Here is a 22,274-nt window from a genome sequence, read left to right on the forward strand (position 1 = left end):
TTTATATTTGAATTTTTTTAATGAGAAAATCAGCTTATGGAGTATCAAACAAAATAAGATTTTAATGCCTACTGATTAATTACACCCATCTGATTGCTGGGAAAAATATAAACAACCTCAGATATGCAGATGACACCACCCTTATGGCAGAAAGCAAAGAGGAACTAAAGAGCCTCTTGATTAGGGTTAAAGAGGAGAGTGAAAAAGCTGACTTAAAACTCAACATTCAAAAAACTAAGATCATGGCATCCAGTCCCATCACTTCATGGCAAATAGATGGGGAAAAAGTAGAAACAGCAACAGATTTTGTTTTCTTGGACTCTAAAATCACTGCAGACAGTGACTGCAGCCATGAAATTAAAAGATGCTTGCTCCTTGGCAGAAAAGCTATGAGAAACCTAGGCACTGGATTAAAAAGCAGAGATGTCACTTTGCCAACAAAGGTCCATATAGTCAAAGCTATGGTCTTTCCAGTAGTCATGTACAGATGTGAAGTTGGACCATAAAGAAAGCTAAGTGCTGAAGAATTGATGCTTTTGAATTGTGGTGCTGGAGAAGACTCTTGAGAATCGACTGGACTGCAAGGAGATCAAACCAGTCACTCCCAAAGGAAATCAACCCTGAATATTCACTGGAAGGACTGATGCTGAAGCTGAAACTCCCAATACTTTGGCCACCTAATGAGAAGAGTTGACTCACTGGAAAAGACCCTGATGCTGGGAAAGATTTAGGGCAAGAGCAGGAGGCGACAGAGGATGAGATGGTTAGGTAGCCTCACTGACTCAATGGAATGAGTCTGAGCAAATTCCAGGAGATAGTAAGGACAGGGAAGCTTGGCATGCTGTAGTTCATGGGGTCACAAAGAGTTGGATACAACTTAGCAACTGAACAACAATATAAATAACACATGCATATATATTCTCACATTTACTCATTTACAAGACTTTTATTTTCTACAAAAAATGGGACATCACACATGCTTTTTAAAAAAATCAACTTAATGAGGTATAACTGACATGCAATAACATGTACTCATTTTAAGCATACAGTTGATTAATTCTGACAAATTTAGAAACCCTTATAACCACCACCATAATAAAGATATAGGACATTTCCATCATATCAAAAAGCTCCTTTGTGTCCTTTCCTAGTCAATCTCTTATCCTGGGCCACAGGCAGTAATCAGCTTTCTGTCACTACAGATTAACTTTGTTTTTACTTTCCTTAAGGTTTCATCTTCATGGAATCATACAATATGAACTCTTTCTGTGTCTGACTTCCACTTAGCACACTTCTGAGATTCATTCACATCACTGGGCTCATAAGCATTTTGTTCCTTTTTCATTGCTGAGAAATAGTCCATCCCATGAATGTACCACAATTTGTTTATCTGTTCACCTGCTGATGGACACTTTTTCAGTTTTTGACTATTAATGAAAAAAGCTGCTATGAACATTTGAATAAGTCTTTGTTTAAATATGTTTTCACTTATTTTGGGCAAAATTTCTAGAAGTGGAATTGATGGGTTGTATGGTGTCACGTTTAACTTTGTACGCAACTTTCTAACTGTTGTTCTGAGTTGATTCCATTTTCTATTCCTGTCAGCAATGTGTGAGAAGTCCAGGTGCTCCACACTCTCACCAACATTTTTACTGAGTCTTCAATTTTATGGGTGTGCATTGATATCTCACTGTGGTTTTGATTTGCACTTCTTTTAGGACCACTGATGTTGAACATCTTATCATGTGCTTATTGGCCATTTGTAGAGCTTCTGTGAAATGGCCCTTCAAATCTTCCCCCATTAAAAATATGTGGGTTATTTGTTCTCTTGTTCTGAGACTTCTATACATATCCTGGGTACAGGTCTTTATCAGATACATAAAATATTTTCTTCTAGCCTGTGACTTCTTAATTTTTTTTGTAAATCAGTGTCCTTTGAAAAGCAGTTTTTAACTTTGATGAAGTCAACTTACCAATTTTCCCTCTTATGTTTTGTGCTTTTTGTATCCTATCAAAGAAATCTTTGCCTACCCCAACGGCTGTGCAGATTTTCTTTTCTAACTTCTACAGTCTGGCTTTTATGTTTCGGCCTATGATCCACTTCAAGTTCATTTCTGCATATAGTATGAGGTAAAGGTTCCTGGCGGAAATTAACTGACCATAGGTGCAGATGTATTTTAGAACTCTATTCTACGGCACTCTGCAGTTTACACATCAGCTTCACATCCTGTGTGTCACTGAATCATTTCATTCAGTCCCCTTACTGACCCTCTTCACAACCACGTTATGGGGTAGGTCTTTTAGACCTGATCAGAAAAGAAATGCAAAAAAGCAAAATGGCTGTCTGGGGAGGCCTTACAAATAGCTGTGAAAAGAAGAGAAGCAAAAAGCAAAGGAGAAGAGGAAAGATATAAACATCTGAATGCAGAGTTCCAAAGAATAGCAAGGAGAGATAAGAAAGCCTTCTTTAGCGATCAATGCAAAGAAATAGAGGAAAACAACAGAATGGGAAAGACTAGGGATCTCTTCAAGAAAATCAGAGATAACAAAGGACCATTTCATACAAAGATGGGCTCAATAAAGGACAGAAATGGTATGGACCTAACAGAAGCAGAAGATATTAAGAAGAGATGGCAAGAATACACAGAAGAACTGTACAAAAAAGATCTTCATGACCCAGACAATAACGATGGTGTGATCACTGACCTAGAGCCAGACATCCTGGAGTGTGAAGTCAAGTGGGCCTTAGAAAGCATCACTACGAACAAAGCTAGTGGAGGTGATGGAATTCCAGTTGAGCTATTCCAAATCCTGATGATGCTGTGAAAGTGCTGCACTCAATATGCCAGCAAATTTGGAAAACTCAGCAGTGGCCACAGGACTGGAAAAGGTCAGTTTTCATTCCAGTCCCAACGAAAGGCAATGCCAAAGAATGCTCAAACTACCGCACAATTGCACTCATCTCACACGCTAGTAAAGTAATGCTCAAAATTCTCCAAGCCAGGCTTCAGCAATATGTGAACCATGAACTTCCTGATGTTCAAGCTGGTTTTAGAGAAGGCAGAGGAACCAGAGATCAAATATCCAACATCTGCTGGATCATAGAAAAAGCAAGAGAGTTCCAGAAAAACAACTATTTCTGCTTTATTGACTATGCCAAAGCCTTTGACTGTGTGGATCACAATAAACTGTGGAAAATTCTGAAAGAGATGGGAATACCAGACCACCTGATCTGCCTCTTGAGAAATTTGTATGCAGGTCAGGAAGCAACAGTTAGAACTGGACATGGAACAACAGACTGCTTCCAAATAGGAAAAGGTGTACGTCAAGGCTGTATATTGTCACCCTGCTTATTTAACTTATATGCAGAGTACATCATGAGAAACGCTGGGCTGGAAGAAACACAAGCTGGAATCAAGATTGCCGGGAGAAATATCAATAACCTCAGATATGCAGATGACACCACCCTTATGGCAGAAAGTGAAGAGGAACTAAAAAGCCTCTTGGTGAAGGTGAAAGTGGAGAGTGAAAAAGTTGGCTTAAAGCTCAACATTCAGAAACCAAAGATCATGGTATCCGGTCCCATCACTTCATGGGAAAGAGATGGGGAAACAGTGGAAACAGTGTCAGACTTTATTTTTCTGGGCTCCAAAATCACTACAGATGGTGACTGCAGCCATGAAATTAAACGACACTTACTCCTTGGAAGGAAAGTTATGACCAACCTAAATAGCATATTCAAAAGCAGACATTACGTTGCGAACAAAGGTTCGTCTAGTCAAGGCTATGGTTTTTCCTGTGGTCATGTATGGATGTGAGAGTTGGACTGTGAAGAAGGCTGAGCGCTGAAGGATTGATGCTTTTGAACTGTGGTGTTGGAGACGACTCTTGAGAGTCCCTTGGACTGCAAGGAGATCCAACCAGTCCATTCTGAAGGAGATCAGCCCTGGGATTTCTTTGGAAGGAATGATGCTAAAGCTGAAACTCCAGTACTTTGGCCACCTCATGCGAAGAGCTGACTCATTGGAAAAGACTCTGATGCTGGGAAGGATTGGGGGCAGGAGGAGAAGGGGACGACAGAGGATGAGATGGCTGGATGGCATCACTGACTCGATGGACTTGAGTCTGAGTGAACTCCGGGAGTTGGTCATAGACAGGGAGGCCTGGCGTGCTGCGATTCATGGGGTCGCAAAGAGTCAGAGCGACTGATCTGATCTGATACCCATTTTATGAAGAAACCTAGACTTGAGGATTATCACCTTAGGACACCTTCTCAATAGCTGTGGAACCCTGAAATTCTGGCTTAAGAAATACAGAAAAGTAAAGGCTAATCTAGTATCATCAACTTAGCAGTCTGTTCCCAACTCTGCCTGTCAGTTTCTTGGGTGAGTGGTAGGTCACAAAGGTAAATCACAATTATGCTATGCCTGTCCCCCCACAAGCCCCCACCAAACCCCAACACACACAGATACACACATACATACACACAATCCCCGAGACACATCTAGGCTGTTATTTGTCTCAAAAGACATCAGTGGCTGGCCTAGTGATAGTGCTTCCTACAAAACAGTCAGCACTTGCTTGTGGTCCTGTTTCTGGATCACAAGACTGGTTCACCCTTACTGTGAGCTCCACCCAATCCCCATCCTCTGGGCAAGGACAGAGCGCTGGCTCCAGCAGCCACTTGGCTCAGAGTCAGCACGGTAAAATCCCTGCCTATCCCCACTCTCAAGGGCTCCTGTTTAATCAGAGGACGGCTGTCACTAGCTGAGCCCCCCACCCCTCAGCTAGCAGGAACGACAGCACTAGTGTCTGGACAGTGGCACCCTCACTGGCTGTTGGGGATACAGCTGCAGGAGACTGAGGTTAGGAATGAAGGAGTAAGGAGCTCAAAGTGGCCTGAGATAAGGGGCTTCCGACAGTAGAGGTGGCGTGAGGCACTTCCAAATGAACTCAGAGGAGGCCTTCAACGGTCCCTGTGTGACTTCAGGCAGGTCCTGTGCTCTGCGGGCCTGTATTACCACCCATGGAAGAGCACATTAGGTTGGGTGATTTCTGGGGTCTTGGTCAGCTCTGAGTGGACTTGATTCTGGGACCTGAAAATGCAAAGAAAGGAGGTCACACAACAGTGATGTTGGCCGAGGTGGAGGGAGAAGGGCTGATGATCAACAGGGATAGGGGATGAGCAGAAGGCAGGGCAAGGAGTGTACAAGTGCCTCATTTTCTTTAAGGAAAAAGACAGTGAAACTGGCATACTGGGCTGGTGAGAAGGTAGCAACGCATTTATTGATGAGGCATCCATAGTACAACTGAAAGAATTCTCGACCTGGTCCAGGGCTTCATAGCTGTAAGCCTCAGCTTTTCCACAGTGAGCGTGGCTACAATAATTACCTGGAGTGATGCTGAAAAGGGCTCTGCCACAACCTAACCCCATCAACACAGTATTCTTAAGAACACGAATACTCTATAATTAAGCATCTTAAATCTTATTTTTCCATGTTCTATAATTAGCTTCCAATTAAAATAAATAAACTTACAAAAAAAAAAAAAAAAGAGCTCTGCCAACTCTAAAGCCTTCCCAAACAGGACTTCAGTATCATTAGTCATTAGATCCTTTCCAAACAGGAAGAACCACAATACTGCTCCCCCTTAGCTGACCGAGTGGATATCTTTTCTATGTACATGCCTCGACCCCCACCTCCAACTTGCGTGTGTGTGTGTGTGTGTGTGTACAGAATCTGAGCTAACTGGTGGAGACCCATGAAGGGCAACAGGGGTCAAGAGCTGCATCCACGTGCGTATGGGAATGAGCTGACATGGGATAACAGTCACCTCTTTGAAAGAGAGTGCATGAGAAAGAACCTTTTGTCTCCCATCTCCAGTTTACCTAGGTTTGGGGAGCAGGGGGCGGGCATGACAGTATTTTCTGGCATGGATTCTTTCAAACACCCAACTCTTAAAACCCTTTGAGTGACCTCTCTGGTGGTTCAGTGGTTGAGAATCTGCCTTGCAATGCACAGGATCTGGGTTCAATTCCTGGTTGGGGAACTAAGAGCCCACGTGCTATGGAGCAACTAAGTTCATGTTTTAACTATTGAAGCCAAAGCGCTCTGGAGTCCACAACTAGCTAGTCTGTGCCCTTGCAAGGAAATATCCCGCATCATGAAACTAAGACCTGACACAAGCAAATAAATAAAAAAATATTAAAAAACCAAAAAACCCAAAATCTTTTGAGTTACATCAGCTTGAATTTCGCTTTGTCAAAGTAAATGACCCTGATAACTCCACTAGGACTTTGAATGACCCAGTGTTACGCAGTGAGGGCTACTGAGCAGGATTCCTCACGGGGTTGGCAACAGGGCAATGGGGAGCATGTGGGATGCCAGTACCTCTTTTAGGTTCAGAGCACTAATCTGAAGACAGAGTATCCTGTCCCCCAGCTTTGCTTTGAATCAAAGAATGCTGTACTTATTCTGAGTTTTATAAAGTATTAACAGTCATATGATATTTATGGCTGTCAAAGGAGAGCTGGCTGAGAAATTCTGGTATAGTGCCATCCGGGATGGATCAGGTAATTGGGGTCGAATCCCGGTCTACTCACGTTTCAGTTGTGCCTTTCAGCAAGTCTTTCATCTCTCTGAGCTTCCCTGTGTACAAAATGAGGGACAATCATATCCACCTTAGAAGACTGCTCTGAAAAGGGAAGATGAGTAACAAACAAAGCCTTTCTAAACCTGGGGACCTGAACAGCTGTGCCTGCAGCAGGGTAGAGGACTTCTGATTGAATCAACACACATGCGCTTGGGCAGGGTAGAGGTACACTGAAGAACGGTAAGGTGGTTGGACTTGGGAATCAGCAAGCCTTGAGACGCTGCTCATCTCTCCAGGCTGTGTGACACAAGCAACTGCTTGACCATACTAATCTCTAAAGGGAAGAGTACCGAAACCTCAAAGAACTGTCAGGATTAAATGAGCTGTCTGATGTGGGCCACAGTTAAGTGTTAGAATTACTAATGTTAACATCCTGGCAGTTTACTTCAGTTTTCCGTGCTTCTGTGCTCCCTAACTTCAGCTTAGTTCTGGAAGCTGTGAATATTCCTCCTATGGGCAAAGCTCCATCCTAGGTCCAGGAGGCAGGAGTTAATATGCCAGAAGCTGGAAGCTCAGGCTGGGCTCTACATCCTTTCCAGATCTGTGGTCTTACTGTCACCTGCTGCAGCTTAAGACAATGAAGGGAAGTTAAACTTAAGACCCACAACTCATGTAGTCCACTTTTGAAGGATCTGCATAAAAATGGCCAAAGAGGCAAAAGTTTTAGTGCTTGGAATGGGTAAGCATCAGTTATGGCTCAGAGCATGACAGGGTCTGTCTTTCCTAAGCCCAGTGTGCAGTCATCAGGTATTTCTGGAAAGGCTGCTGTTCCCTGAGAAACACACGCACCAAACCATAGAAGATGGAATGATCTACTTTACCAGATGGCAAGCTTTCACAACACTGAAGAGAACTCAACTGAACTTCTCATTCCATAAGACTCAATAAACCTGACACTCTCATTTTAGAGACCTTCTTGTTGGTACAGTGACTTCATTAAAACACTTCTGGCATACAGACAGACACGACAAATCACAACCTGAAACTCCATCCTCTAAAGAACCTCAAAGAACAATACAGCAGTGCAGCAGGAACCCATGCGAACTTCTCTAGTAATTTTGATATCCCCAAATTGCAAATATAGCTAGCATTTACACAGCCCATACTCTGTGCCAACTACTACTTTAAGTACTTTACATATATATAATAACTCATCACAACCCTATGAGGAAAGTTAGTTTCTCCACTTTACAGATAAAGAAGTTGAGCCAGAGATCAAGCAATTTGCCTAAAGTCACATTGGTTAATTAGGCTCTCAGGTCTTTGCTCTTAGAGTTGATTAATGTGGAACCTTTGGCCAGTGATCTTTATTATTTTTAAAAAATGAATTTTGCTTTAAAGATACACTGAAAACTGCTTTATGTTCATTTGTACTTAGGTGGTGGTGGTGGTATCTGGCTCTTGCAACCTCATGGACTGTAGCCCACAGGCTCCACTGTCCATGGGATTTCCCGGGTTGCCATTTCCTTCTCCAGGGGAACTTCCCGCCCCAAAGATCAAACCTGCATCACCTGCACTGGCAGGCAGATTCTTTACGGAGCCATCAGGGAAGCCCCATATGTACTTAGACCAACAGGTAAATAACTAACTTTAAGACTGGTAAGTGCTATGAGAGGGTCAGAAAATGTGCAAGGGGAAAGCTGCTTCCAGTTTGGGAGTTGGGTGGAGGGTCAAGGAAAGCTTCCCAGCAGTGGCATCTGAGTTAGGCCTTAAAGGATAAAAAACACTAGTGTCTTACATTTAGTAGGTGCTTACTTAATAAAACACAAATATTAATGAAGTTAGCGACTCAGATGACACCAGGAAACAAAAGTCTGTTAGTTGTTCAGTTGTGCCCAACTCTTTGTGACCCCAAGGATTGCAGCCCCACCAGGCTCCTCAGTCCATGGGATTTTCTAGGCAAGGATACTTGAGTGGTTTGCCATTTCCTTCTCCAGGGGATCTTCCCAACCCAGGGATGAAACCCAGGTCTCCTGCACTGCCCTAAACAAAATGCATACCACATGCGTGACAACAGCCATTCATTCCAATATCCAGTTACTCTAGTTTTTTACTTAAGGCTTGGCTGTCTACATTCCTAATACCACACAACAGATCACGGAGGCTGAAATCTAGTATTTTTTCTCTTCCTATGATAAATATCTTTTATTAACATACCTGTGTGCAAAACACAAATCATCTTCTTAAAAAACAAAAAACACAGAGCATTCTTGCTATGGATCCAGGCAAAAGTATGACTAACAAAAATTTCCACACGGAGGTCACCAAACACTGAGGTGGACTGATTCTAGGAACTATAGTAATTGTCTTCTCATGAAGCCAAATTAATCAACTTTGATGATACATTTTAAGTATTAAAACCAAATAAGGCACAACATGACTCAAAGTTTATGAGTAACAATACTCTAGAGAACACAGAATTAAAATATTGTGCTGAACATGGAACTGTACCACATTTATATCTTAATCACCAATGGTAATACTCAGAATTATTATAGCATAAAAATATTGTTTTTCTGAAAAAGTAGTCTGGGAGGTAGAGGGTAGAGGAAAGTGACTCAGATTCAAGTATATTAAAAAAATTTTCTTCTGTACTAGATACTAGGTTTTTTCCTTTGGTTTCAAAACTGGGTGTATAATCTACAAATGTGATATTAATGAATACAGCATAAAGATTAAAAAAAAAAATACGATTATACCAGCAGTTTGGTGACATACTGGTAAAGCTGTTCGGTAAATGCTTCAGGGGAAAACTTCTCTTTCACCTGGTTTCTTCCAGCCAGTCCCATTGTGGCTTTTAAGGAAGGTTCATGGATAAACTTTTCTATTGCTTCTGAGAAGTGTTCTGGGTCAGGGTCACACAGAAATCCTGTGACACTGTGGACGACGGACTCCAAGGGCCCACCTGAATTAACAGCAATGACTGGGCACTGCATGTACATGGCCTCCAAGGGAACGATGCCAAAGTGCTCATTGCTTGGTGTGTAAAGTACACACGTGCAGCATCGGAGGAGTGAGATTTTCTGTTTGTCTGAGCAAGACCGAAGGAAGGTCACATACTGACCTAGGTCAGACTGCTGGACCACTTGCTTCAGTTCTTGGTAGTGCTGTACGTTCTCCAGGACTCTCTCATCATAACCACCTGCAATGATCAGATGAACTTTGTCCCAATCTTGGGATGTCAATCTTCCACGCAGCTTTACAAGGGCTTCTAGTGCCAAAGTCAGATTTTTCTTCCTTTCATATCTGTTGATGGAGAGGAATATGAATTTTTTCCCCTGGGGGACTATGTCATCAAGCTTTTCAGGAATAGCAGAATCAAAGCTGACGATATTCAGAGATGGGTAGAGGACAGCAGGGTCTATGTGAGACAGGGACTTGAACGTTTCCTTGAAAATGGCAGCTGTGAAGCGGCTGTTGACCAAGATGCAGTCTGCCATGCCTGTGGTATATTCCTCTACCCAGTCAATTGGGGCCCTGTATAGGCGTTTAATAAAAGAATCTCTCCTGGTGAGAAGCAGATCTGGGAAGTGACAGTAAAACAGGATTTTCTTACGCCGTCTGGCCAGCTTGAACACGGGGATACAGGCAGACACCTAGCCAAAGCAAAAATCAGGAGATGAAGTGACTGGTCAACTAAACTTCAGCCAAATTAAACGAACAGGCACCTGCCCTGCCTCCTTGTTTGTGAGTCCCTTGTGGGCAATGTCTGATTTTGCTTTGCGTTACCCCAGACTCTCACCTAGTACAACGCCTGGCATACAGAAGGCTGGGAGACATTTTCTGGATACATGCTAAATATTTAAAGTTGCAAGTCCAGTGGTTTCCTCTAGAACAGCACTGTCCAAGGGAAATAAAAAAATCCAGTAACTACACAACAACTTTTTAAAGGTTAAATTAATTTTAATGTATTCTAAAGTATTATCACTTCAAATGTAATCAATCGTTAAGAAGTTAAGAATTCTAATCTTTTTTCACATTAAATCTTTAAAATCAGATGTATATTTTACTCTTACAGTACATCTCAGTTCAGGCTGACCACATTTCAAGTGTTTAATAGTCACCCAGGGCTAGTGGCTACCACACTGAAGTCACTCCAGAATCTACCTCCTCCTAAGGAACTGAATGAATGAACTATATAGTAGTTTAGTGTAATTCAGAGTGGAATCAAGATTGCCAGGGCTTGAATTTCAGCTCTACTAGCTAGCTGTGTGACTAATTTACCTCTCTGTGGGCCTTCTTCTGTAAGGTGGTGATAATTATAGTTTAAAAAATATAGTTTTGGTCATTATTAAGTACAGTGGTGTTATGTAAAACCTGTAAGAATTTAGCACACACTATGTGCTCAGTATTTATTGAAATGTTAACCATAATCGTCCCTAGAGACTTTGCTTCCTGTTGAGTAATCTTTACAAATCACTTAATCTCTAGTTCACTTAACACCTGAAAAAGGTGAGCTTCATGGGTATTGAGAGATTTATTCAAAGCTACTTAGAAAGTAGCAGACATGGAACTAGAATCCAGGCTCAGCCAAGCTCGTTTATCCACTACAGTCTCAGCTGCCTGACGCTTACTGACTAGATGTGTGGATTGCTTGGTAAATGCCCATGTTTCTCAAAAAGAAGTAACCCGCACACAAGCAAGGATGACAAAAGTAACTCAGAAGTTAACAATTAAATACAGATAAAAACGTGATGCCATTTCTACCTATCAGTTTGGCAAAGATTAAAACAGTTTACAATAGCCAATATGCATGAGAGCACAGAGTAAGAGGCTCTATCGCTGTGGGAGACTAGAAGGATACAACCTCTTTGGAAGGCAAATTTGGCAAGTTATACTGTAATTTAAGACATACAACTTTTGGACCTACCAGTTTTATTTCTATGGATTTCAAACACAACGCTTGCAGAAATACAAAAAAATGTAGATATAAGGATGTTTATTACAACACTGAACTGAGACTTCTCTGGTGGTCCAGTGGTCAAGACATTGCTCTTTCAATGCAGGGGGTGTGGGTTCCATCCCTAGTCAGGGAACTAGATCCTACATGTTGTGCAGTGCAGCCAAAAAAAAAAAAAAAAAAAAACCAAAAACCCGAAACTGATTTATTCACACAAAAAACTGGTCACATTGCTATTGTCCTTTAGCAGAAAAATGCATAAAGTATGATACGGTCAAACAAAAGCAAATTTTCCAGTCATTGTGAAGAATGAAGTGAATCTGTAATACTGATATATAAGGATGTCCTAAGCAAAACTTTTTGGTGAAAAAGAGCAAGTTGACCAATAATAGGTGTGTCATAATCCTAATTATAAATAAAAAGATGCATCTATAAACAGACATCATATGCTAGTACAGCCACAAACAATTTCTGAATGCACATAGAAACTGTTAACAGTGTCTGTCTTTAAGGAGTGGAACCAGGATGGGGTTTTTACATTAGTCTTTCACAGTATTTGAATTTTTAGTCCTGAGTAAATGTTACTTTTTAAAATAATTTTTTTTTTTTTTTGGCGGGGGGAGACATAAAAAGAGTCAAGAATAGCTAGAGTCCAGATCCAGGTAAAGGGCTTGGAGTTTTCTCCAAAGGCTAACGGGGAGCCATGTTAAAGTTTTAACAGGGACATGACATGCTGAGCTTCGGGTGTTTATAAACACATTACACTACTGAGGAACAGAGTGCTTGACAGCGAAAGTTATAATGGGGTATGTGAGGCCTGGAAGTAGTGTCAACAGGAATAATGCCAATAGGAAAGACATACAAGTTACTGAGAAGTAAAACTTGACTGAAGGCTGGCTTCTAATGTTTGCGTTTCTTAGAGCGAGCACCAAGGCCCATATGCTTCAGAATCACCCGATGATCCAGTGAAAATGCAGATTTCGGGGGCACACCTCAGGGGCCCAGGATGAAAACTCCTGAGGGTGGGGCCAAGTAATCTGCCACTTCAGCATGTCCATACTGAAGTTCGAGCTCCATGGTGTCACTCCCACTCTCTAACCTCTCCAGATCAGTTCCCACCTTTCCAAACCACAGATCGAGAGAGGTCAGCAGAGGTCCTGGAGTTGGGGGGGGGGGGCGGGTATCTCTCAGGAGTGAGTAAACGGGCTCCGCGAGGGTCGGGCGCGGCCGCCTCACCTGGTCGCACACGACCACGTCGAACTCCTCATCGCCAAGGAACAGCACGTAGAGAGCCAGGAAGATCATGCGCACGTAGGCGCAGACAGCGGCGCCACGGCCGCCCCAGCCCAGGCTGCGAGGCAGCCAGTCCCCGGCGCAGTGCACCGACAGCTCACGGCTCTCCGCGAAGCAGTGGCCCGGGTCGTAGTGCGCCGTCCAGATCTTCACGCTACATCCGCGCGCCTGCAGCGCCAGCGCTGCGTCGAGCACCAGTCGCTCGGCGCCGCCTACGCCCAGGTCCGGGTGCAGGAACAGCACGGTTGGCTTAGGATCTGAGTCCGCATCTTGGCCTGGCTTCTCCGCCATGGCCAGGAAGCCACGCCTACGCGGAACGCCTGCGCCACCAGCCCTCTTAAGGGCTTCCGCGCAGGCTCCTTATTCCGGCTTCCCAGCTGGCCCTAGCGGCGCGTGCGTCGGTTAGGCCACATCAGCGCGAATCTGTGGGTGTCTCGTAACTGCCGGAGGAAATTTCTCGTCTGACCATGGCTAGATCTTCCCATTGGTAGAGACTAGATTCTAGGAAGGACGTTGTGGCCCAAGGGAAAAATACAGGAGGCCTGTAATTCCCATACAGCTGCTCATCAACTCTCTCAGAGCAGAATTGCTACAGGCATATCGTGGGACAGCCCAGGCGTCCCGGAGTCAGCGAGGGCCCTGCCAGCAGGTCTCTGGGCGGGACCTGGATTATTTCTCTGGCTGCGAGAGTCTACCGCTCCTCTGCAGTTCGCTTCGGCTCCCTGCCACCCTCCTGTCTTCAACATGGTATGTGGCCCCAGTCTCCCTCCTTGTCCTGCTTTCTCCCAGGCGCCCCGATTCCTGCCTCGCGCAGTTTCATTGCCTTCCCCAGCGTCCCCATGCGTGTCCCGGTCTCGGCCGTCAGGGCCAGGAATCTGGGGGCTGTCCGGCGGCGCTCACCGGTCTCTGTCCTTGTCTTCCTCTGCAGCCTGGCCCGGCCCCCAGTGGCACTAACGTGGGCTCCTCAGGACGCTCTCCCAGCAAAGCAGTGGCGGCCCGGGCAGCGGGATCCACCGTCCGGCAGAGGTAAGGATCCTTGCGAACTTCTCGGCTGTGGGCTCCTAGGGATGGGGCCCAAGAAATCGCTGGTCTTGAGAAGGAGACCCCGGGATGTTAAGATCCATAAGGACAAAACGAGCTTCCTGTGATGTGGCCATATGGGTAAGGAGTTTTTGGTCTTTTATGTCTCGAGAGGGAGGCAACATTTTCTTTGTTCAGTTTTGAGTATCACTCTTGAAAAAGGAAAGTTAAACTGGAGTAAGGTCACAGCATTGAGAAAACTGACGTCCTTAAACTGGTATCTTTAGACCTGAACCTGGCACATTTCTATCTGGAAGTCCCATACACACTCAGTCTAACATGACTCGTTCAACGCGCAGTTCAGTCTCCTTTCACCTCAGCTCCCGCCCCTAATTATGTCTGCTTACGTCCTTATGGTACTGTTGTAAACTCGTTCGCCCAAAGCCAGAACTTCAGCATCATCTTGGATTTTTTTTAATGCTCAGTCTTTATTCAATACGTTTCTATTGCACACTAAAACCTTCCGTCTCCATTTTCTACTGCCTCAGTTTAGCCCTCAATTTCTCTCATCTAGAGAAATTTGTACCTAACTCGTCTCCTCTCCAGGTAATTTGCACTCTAATGTGTCCTATTCTCTGTCACACTGTTGGTTAGCTTCGGTGTTAGTTTCTTGTTGCTTAAACACTGCAGGGGATGGGAGAGGGTTACCAAGACTCTTTGTGGTGGGTTGTGTTGTTTTTTTTTTTCCTCCAGTCTAACTGATTCTCTTCTCTCTCTCTTTATGATATAGCAACAGTGAGTTTATTACTGTTTTCTGAACTCACTAGACATCCATTTCCCTGCCCTTGCCCCCCACCTCAGTTTCTGTATATCTTGAAGACTAGGCTCAGAGGTTATTTCCACTAGAGGCCTTCCTAACTCCAAAGGCAACAGTAGCTGCTAGTCTTCTCTTTTACACCCAAGCATTTTGTTCATGCCCTTCTGATAGTATTTGTGTTTCCATGTTTATCTCCTTGGTTAGACTTTGACAGAAACTGCCTGTTATCTCTGTCTTAACATAAAACAATAGCTGATGAGTGAAGGAAGGACTCAAACCACCCTGTAGTCTTGAGATTTCGCCCCCCCCTCTCCCCCGCCCTTTGGAAGCGGGGTTGTTATCTAGAGAGGAAAAGAACTTGAACAGATACATGAAAACTGTCCTCAAGGAGGTGACGAGGGATGAGACTTTTCTTACTGGCTACAGTAAGTAAATCTAAAACTGATGAACTCACCTGAGACAGATTTCACCTTAGAGCAAAAAAAAAAAATTAGTGGAACTGTCAGAAATGCTAAGATGATCCTGACTCGTGCCTTGTCATCAAGATGTTCAAGGCAAGGCAGGGATGGAACAGCTGGAAAGTGTGTCGAGCTGCGGTGTAGGTTATTTGGTCTTGGAGAGCTGTCTCGTTTCCACCTTGGGTTTCAGAGATTCTTTGTACTGGAATGGAAAACATGTATGGTAGTAAAGTTCCTTGGGGAATGGGTCTAGTTAATGAGAATTAGTAGTATTGTGGCAGGACGTTGGGCCATCTGAGAACTTTCATAGGAAAAAAAAAATCATGTACTTATTAAATATAAAAAAATTATTTACTTAATAAAAATGAAATAATTGCTGCACAAGTGAAATGGAGAAACAGACATCTGAGGACATATGTAGCTTATCAAGTTGTGGGTGTTGGTGTCATCTTTGAAGTGTTACTTCATGAGTGTAATATAATAGATATTGGCTGTCTATGAATATGTTCCCTTTTTGTGAGTTTGAAAGAAAAAGTTGAAGCTAATAGTTAATAATAGTGCTATGCATTATATGGCTCTCAGATTTGCATTGTGTCTCCATGTTGAATGAGGTAATAGAGGTAGTACCTTGGGGAAGAAACTCTGGGATTTAAGGTCAGGCCAGGGTTAGAGTCCTTGCTCTGTTGTTACCATATAAAAGGAGGTTGCTAGGATGAAAAGCAACAATAATGCATTATAAACTGTAAAGCTATAAAAGCTACAGTGTTCAGGATTAATGGGAGTCAGGAATAGTAAGATGATGGACTAGCTGGGGTATTAAGGAAGTGTTCAAATGGATACTTGAGGGTGCATGCCAGGCTCTGTTCCTGTCACGAGGCTGTATCTGTGGAGAAGCTAGGTAGGGTTTGACCTCTGAACCTTACATTCCAATGTAAGAGACCACAGCTGAGGCAGATAGATAATTTCAGGCAGTAAGGCCAAGAAGAAAAGTTGGGTGTAGAATAGAAAGTGGGTAGGGATAGGGTGTTCAGAGTAGGTGACATGTGACTTTAAACCTAAAAGAGACAAGGGAGCAAATCATGCCATGGAACAGCCAGAAGACCACCAAGTTAGAATAAAGTATGTTAAACGATGGTTATGAAAACCGTTGTGTTAGGGCATAGAAGAGGCAGTTACACAGTGGCCAGAAAGAAAGGGTAAAATAGACCCCAAAGAAATTTAGTTTAAAATTAAAATGTCCTATGTGCCAGCAGATGTAAGAAATCTTCAGAGGGGCTAGACTGATTCCATGAGGATGCTGAAGACAGGAACTGGAGTAGGGTGGGAGTGGGAGTAGTAGAAAGCGCATGGGTCCCAGTCTTGGCTCAGTGAAGACTTGTCAGGTCCACAGTGGGTTTATCATCTTGTTCAGATTTCATGTACTTACTCTACCACGTAGATGATGTGTATCTGTATGTGAAAGATCTTCTGGGTATGAATTAGTCCGTAAATTCTTGTGTGATTATATTTACAATCAGTTTTCCCATAGAAACAGTCATACCAATGTAGTTGGAAGTTCCCAGCTGACCACACGGCCCATAATTAACATGTCTGAAATATAATCTTTTGAGTACAGTACACCTAAATCACTGTTTGACACTGTTTTAGATTTCTAACATGAACGCAGCTGTTTTTACCAGAGCCCACACTGGAACCATGACTCCATTCTTCCGCGCAACGCAGCAGGGCAGGCTCCCAGTGCTTCTTGGATTCAGAGTGTGGGATTAGGTCCATGGTAGGGTGAGGTGGGAGCAGGATCAGAGTTTGGAGGACAGTGAGAAGAGATGGTGGGGATAGGGTGTTCACTTTTGTATGCCCATCTTCTCAAAAATCCAGAACCAGCAGCCCACAGATAACTGGAACAGGATTTTGAGGATTTGGTTAATGGTGGGGGGCAGTGATGAAACAGAGCTTTCTATCTCCTCTTCCTCTCCCCTTCCCTAGAATTTATAAGTTGGTGATAAATGGGCTGAAGAAGGTTTCTTATGACCTCCCTCACACTTCTTTTCAAGTGGTCCCACTCTCACTCTTGAGTGGAGATGAGAAGTGGAACTGGAGGAGTGCTGTATGAGGGGATAGCTGCTGGGGAGGGTTTCCAGTGGCCCGGGAGGGGACGGGAGGGATTCCCTGGTTCCTTCCAGGTCAGTGGCATTAGTGCTGTTCGCTGCTTCTGTGTGCTAAGGCTGCCTTCCCCACACAGTTCACTTCACAAGCCTTCATCCCCCTTGTGAGGGACGAGTTTCTGGTTGGGTGTTTCCTGCATTTTTCACATCCTACCTCTGTCTGAGATATATGGTCAGTATATCAAAATAATGAAAACAGACTACAAAATAATTTTTCAACAAATGTGTACTCTGTTTTGAGACCTGGATTACAACTTATGCTTTTGGTTGTTTTTTTTTTTGTCTCTTTTGTAGAAAATACAGTAATTTGAAATGATTTTAAAGTAGTCATTTTTAAATTTTAATTGTTTTCTGGGTTATTATATGCATCAGCCTATGGCAGGTACTCAATTATTAATGGTTATCATGATCAGTGGAATAAAAGCAAAACTTTGGAAGGTATTAGCAAAGAAAAAGTTAATTTTTTGGTTCTTTAAAAATATAATGGTAGCATATGTCATAATGCTCTGATAAGGGTTTCCAAGAAAAGGCCATTCGTAACATACTTTTTTCTCTCACAGGAAGAATGCCAGCTGTGGAACAAGGAGCGCAGGCCGTACGACCTCAGCAGGCACTGGGGGGATGTGGCGATTCTACACAGAGGATTCACCAGGGCTCAAAGTGTAAGTCTTGGGAGCAGACCTGTGATTCTGTCCAGAATCACAGAGCCTTTCGGCAGCACTGTGTCTCTGCCACCAGTGGTGTTTGCTTTGATGAGATTGATCATACACAGCAGCTTTCTTTGTGCCAGGTGGACTGGGTTTGGTTTGTTCATGTACCAGCCAGTTACTTTAGGGCTCAGGATGACATCTGTTCATGAATTGAGTGAGAGCAAGGGGACACCTTCATGCAGCTCTGTCAAAATAAATGATGGGAACAGAGAGAACTGGAGGGAAAATGGCTTAATTAGATGAAATTGCTCTTCATTTGCTGTTCTTGTCCCACACTGAGAAATAGGACTAACCATTTGAATAGGAGCTGGGTGATTTTTCAAAGCTCTCCTGGAGGCATAAGCTGATATTATTACAGCCTAATGGGAGTTTCTGCATTAGGTTGTGCTGAAAAGTTCTTAGGCCTCCTTGCCTTTGGTGGGTGGTGATTGAACCCCTATCACTTTCCAAGTTCTTACGCCTCGGATTGCTCCCCATGCCTTACTCACTTCACTTTCTGGTACCTTATGGCAGACCTAATCCCACAGGTTTCTGACCAGGTAGACTCTAGGATACCACTCTCTCTCTCTCAGTGTTAGTCAAGTCTCAGAGTTAGTTATGTCTGACTCTTTGCGACCCCATGGACTGTAGCTTGCCAGGCTCCTCTGTCCATGGAATTCTCCAGGTAAGAATACTGGAGTGGGTTGCCATTCCCTTCACCTGGGGATCTTCCCGACCCAGGAATCAAACCTGGCTCTCGCACATTGTGGGCAGATTCTTTACCATCTGAGTCACCAGAGAAGCCTATGGATACGACTTACAGCTATTTCCTGACTAAATTCAGTGGATGAGGAATTGGAATAATGTCAGCAACTCTCATTTGTATAGCACCTCAGGTTCAGAAGCTCAGGTTCAGGGAGGCAAAGCTACTTGTCGAAGACAAACAGCCAGCCGGAGATGGAACCAGCTCTTCTGACCATTAGATTCCATGCCACCTGTTTGGCAGCGCAGAAGACAAAACTCAGCTTTATTTGGGTTAGTTTGTTTAACTGGACCAGTAGCTTGACCTGGATCACAAATTTAATTTAGGAAGACTTCCCTAAAATTCTTGAGATTTGGTTTTATCGATTTTTTTTTTTTTTTCTGTTATAATGAAGACTTGTAAGGTGAGAATTTATTTTAAGGAAGTAATTCTTGAGGTTGGAGATATGTGAGTTGGCACCAAACGGACAACCTCCTGGTCCTTGATAGAGGTAATTTTTCTGAGCATTTCAGAGAGAAAGTTTGAAACTAGTTGCTCTTCAGGGTATCCTGGGAACAACATTTTAACCCTTCTCGAGGTGGTAAAGCAGCTGTCCTCACGTGGGTGAGTCTGACTCATACTTGCTTTGGGCTCTTGTGCAGTGGGGCTTGCTGCTGCTGTGAGTCCTCCCAGGAAGCGATAGAAGCCATTCCTTTGAAGTGTCATAAACCACAGTATTGTCATACCACACAGAGAGGTTTGTGGTGAAAGGACACAGATACACATCTTGGAGCTTGTTAGCTCTTCCTGGGAGTTAGAAATTTTTTCAGGTTGATAATGATAGCATTTCCGGGGAGCTTACTAGCAGCCTGACTGATGTGTGAATATATTTAATAGCTCAGCAACCCTATGAGAGAGATGCTATGATTGTCCCCACTTTACAGATGAGGAAACTGAGGCTTGGAGAAGGTGAATCACAGGGCCACAGTCACAGCTTGTGAGGGCCAGAGCTGGTTTCCAGACTCTAGCGCCTGGACTGTGAGCGCTGCACTCTCAGCTTCATGCTCTCTGGCTGATGTTGCTGTCACGGTGCTTCATAGTGAGGGAGTGTGATCCAGTGCATGGTGATGATGATGTCTTCCTTTGGACTTTTAAATTTGCTTACTCTTATAATTGTACAAATTTTGGAAGAACAACGTGGTGTACCAAGGACTTGGATCCCTGTGCATTGAGTATTGTCCACTAGTAGATTGACTGTTAACCTGCTGTTCCGCTGGGTTATTCTACTGCCTTAATTATAAAGATTCCTGGGGTCTTTGTCCACCCCCAGGTATATCTGGGAGGTGAAGTGACATCTTGAATTTACCAAAACTGGTGTTGGCAAGAAGAGTCAAAAAGGTGAAGCCCGTAACCTTTGACTGAAGTCAACATTCACAGGTTGTGTAAAATCAAGGAATTTTATCTTTAAGAAACCCATGTACTAATTCTTAACGTGGAAAACATTTGATTTAGAGAAGGGCTGATGAGTAAAATCTGTTGATACTTCCTTTCTTTATGGTAAACTGCTGCTGCTGCTGCTGAGTCGCTTCAGTCGTGTCCGACTCTGTGTGACCCCATAGACGGCAGCCCACCAGGCTCCCCCGTCCCTGGGATTCTCCAGGCAAGAACACTGGAGTGGGTTCCCTTTCCTTCTCCAATGCATGAAAGTGAAAAGTGAAAGTGAAGTCACTCAGTCGTGTCCGACTCTTTGCGACCCCATGGACTGCAGCCTACCAGGCTCCTCCGTCCATGGGATTTTCCAGGCAAGAGTACTGGAGTGGGTTGCCATTGCCTTCTCCTTATGGTAAACTAATAGAAGTCAAACTTTTTATGTTGCCTAGAATGTTTGGTTCCTTAAATATGGGAACCTTAAAGCAGTAAAATGAGCAGTGTATGGAATCAGAAAAGCTGAGTTCAGATCCCTCCTTTCCATTCTGGCTGTTTTCTGAGGCAAGTAATAATCTCTCTGAGCCTTACTTTTTCTTCCTTATGAAATGAGATGAATATTTGTTTCACCTGTGTCTTGAGTTTGTTGATCATATGGGATCATATATTTAAAAATACTTCATGACTTATAATGTGATATTCATCTTTGTATGCCTATTTTATTATAGTAAGACAATGAAGGTTATCTTTATTAATTTGAAATAATAGTTTGATAATTGGCTCATTTGCACTTAAAGAATTTGGGAAAATTTTTAAATTACTTTTTATTATGGAAAATATCAAATGCACGAAATCAGAGAGACTAGTATCTCTAACACAGATCCTTTTATCTGTGTATATTTTAGTATGTCTTATTAAAAGATAAGGATTCCTCCTTTCTAAATAATCACAATGCTGTCACCACACCCTCAAAATATCCAGAGTAATAATTTTTGGAATATTTTTTAACGATCTAAATTATATTCTTCGATGGATCTTGGGTGCTTTCCCCTCCCTTTTCCTCTAGGCAGTCTTTAATATTACAGATATTATAATGTATTACTACTGAAACTAAGCATGCCTTCTTTTCTTATTTCCAGGGGCCCTGTTCCAGTATTGGTTATGAGTCTTCTGTTCATCGCTTCTGTATTTATGTTGCACATTTGGGGCAAGTACACTCGTTCATAGATTTGGCTACATCCATCTGTCTGTCATCTGAAGAAGAAAGGAAAAAATCCCAACATATTTTGGACCAAAAACATAGTGATTTTCTGTTCATGAGGAACAAATTTTCTGCAAGCTTACTGTTTTACAGGGAACTTAATGAGAATTAAAGAATCGATTTTTTTTCTATGGCTAATAAACTTTTTAATTCATTTATACCAAGTCTCTTTGCTGATGCCTGACTGCTAGGGCACTTAGTCACTCTGCCTTTAGATTTACAAGTAAATATGTAGAAATTGTTTTGTGTAGAATTTTTTTTTTGGTTGGATTGACAGTTTCTTACATGACCATGTAGTCATTCAAATCCAAGATGCTGTAATTGGCCTTGGCTTGTTTTCTTCTAGGTATTTCCGTCCTGATGATTGTCATTTTGAGTGTTCTGTGGTTTTCAAGGAGTGTGCCTATGACTCCATCAGGCATATCTGTGTTCAGAGGCAGCTGGTACCCAACGGAATCATCATAGAAATCATCCAGAAATCTTGGATGAAATGTTTGCTCATTCTGTTCTTTGTCTCTAAAACCACAGATAATATTTTTGCCTTTTCTTTCTTTCAGTTCTTAATTCTGTGAGTTTAGATGAGGGGTTTCAATCTATTTTATCACTTATCGAAAACCCCTTTTGAAATAATTCATTTGGTAAATCGGATTTCTTATATAAAATTTTGTTTCATTTTGAAAATTAAAGACCTTAATAATCAGTGTGAGATACCAGAATTTCTAAACTGAGTCGTTATAATTCTAACCAAAAATAAAAAATTTTGAAGTGTCACTTAGCATATTTTGCCTTCTGGCTATGAGCATTCAGTTTCTGATAGACCCTAGGAAATACCAAGAGTAGCTCAAAGGTGTACACT

General features: G+C 42.9%; 2 protein-coding genes across 2 annotated transcripts; one reads left to right on the plus strand and one right to left on the minus strand.

The window, feature by feature from the left end:
• Nucleotides 1-926: 926 nt before the first annotated feature.
• On the minus strand, nucleotides 927-13,220 carry ALG2 (ALG2 alpha-1,3/1,6-mannosyltransferase). Its single transcript, XM_061425797.1, has 2 exons — nucleotides 12,788-13,220; nucleotides 927-10,247 (listed from the first exon to the last, which is right to left on the minus strand). Exons 1-2 carry the CDS (start codon nucleotides 13,133-13,135, stop codon nucleotides 9,345-9,347), a joined length of 1,251 nt encoding a protein of 416 aa, XP_061281781.1. The 5' UTR covers nucleotides 13,136-13,220; the 3' UTR covers nucleotides 927-9,344.
• A 38-nt stretch (nucleotides 13,221-13,258) lies between these two features.
• On the plus strand, nucleotides 13,259-21,576 carry SEC61B (SEC61 translocon subunit beta). The gene is made up of 4 exons (XM_061425804.1): nucleotides 13,259-13,591; nucleotides 13,773-13,870; nucleotides 17,862-17,963; nucleotides 21,297-21,576. Exons 1-4 carry the CDS (start codon nucleotides 13,589-13,591, stop codon nucleotides 21,382-21,384), a joined length of 291 nt encoding a protein of 96 aa, XP_061281788.1. The 5' UTR covers nucleotides 13,259-13,588; the 3' UTR covers nucleotides 21,385-21,576.
• The last annotated feature ends 698 nt before the right edge of the window (nucleotides 21,577-22,274 follow it).

Source organism: Bos javanicus, chromosome 8, assembly GCF_032452875.1.
Source record: "Bos javanicus breed banteng chromosome 8, ARS-OSU_banteng_1.0, whole genome shotgun sequence".
Taxonomy (NCBI): domain Eukaryota; kingdom Metazoa; phylum Chordata; class Mammalia; order Artiodactyla; family Bovidae; genus Bos; species Bos javanicus.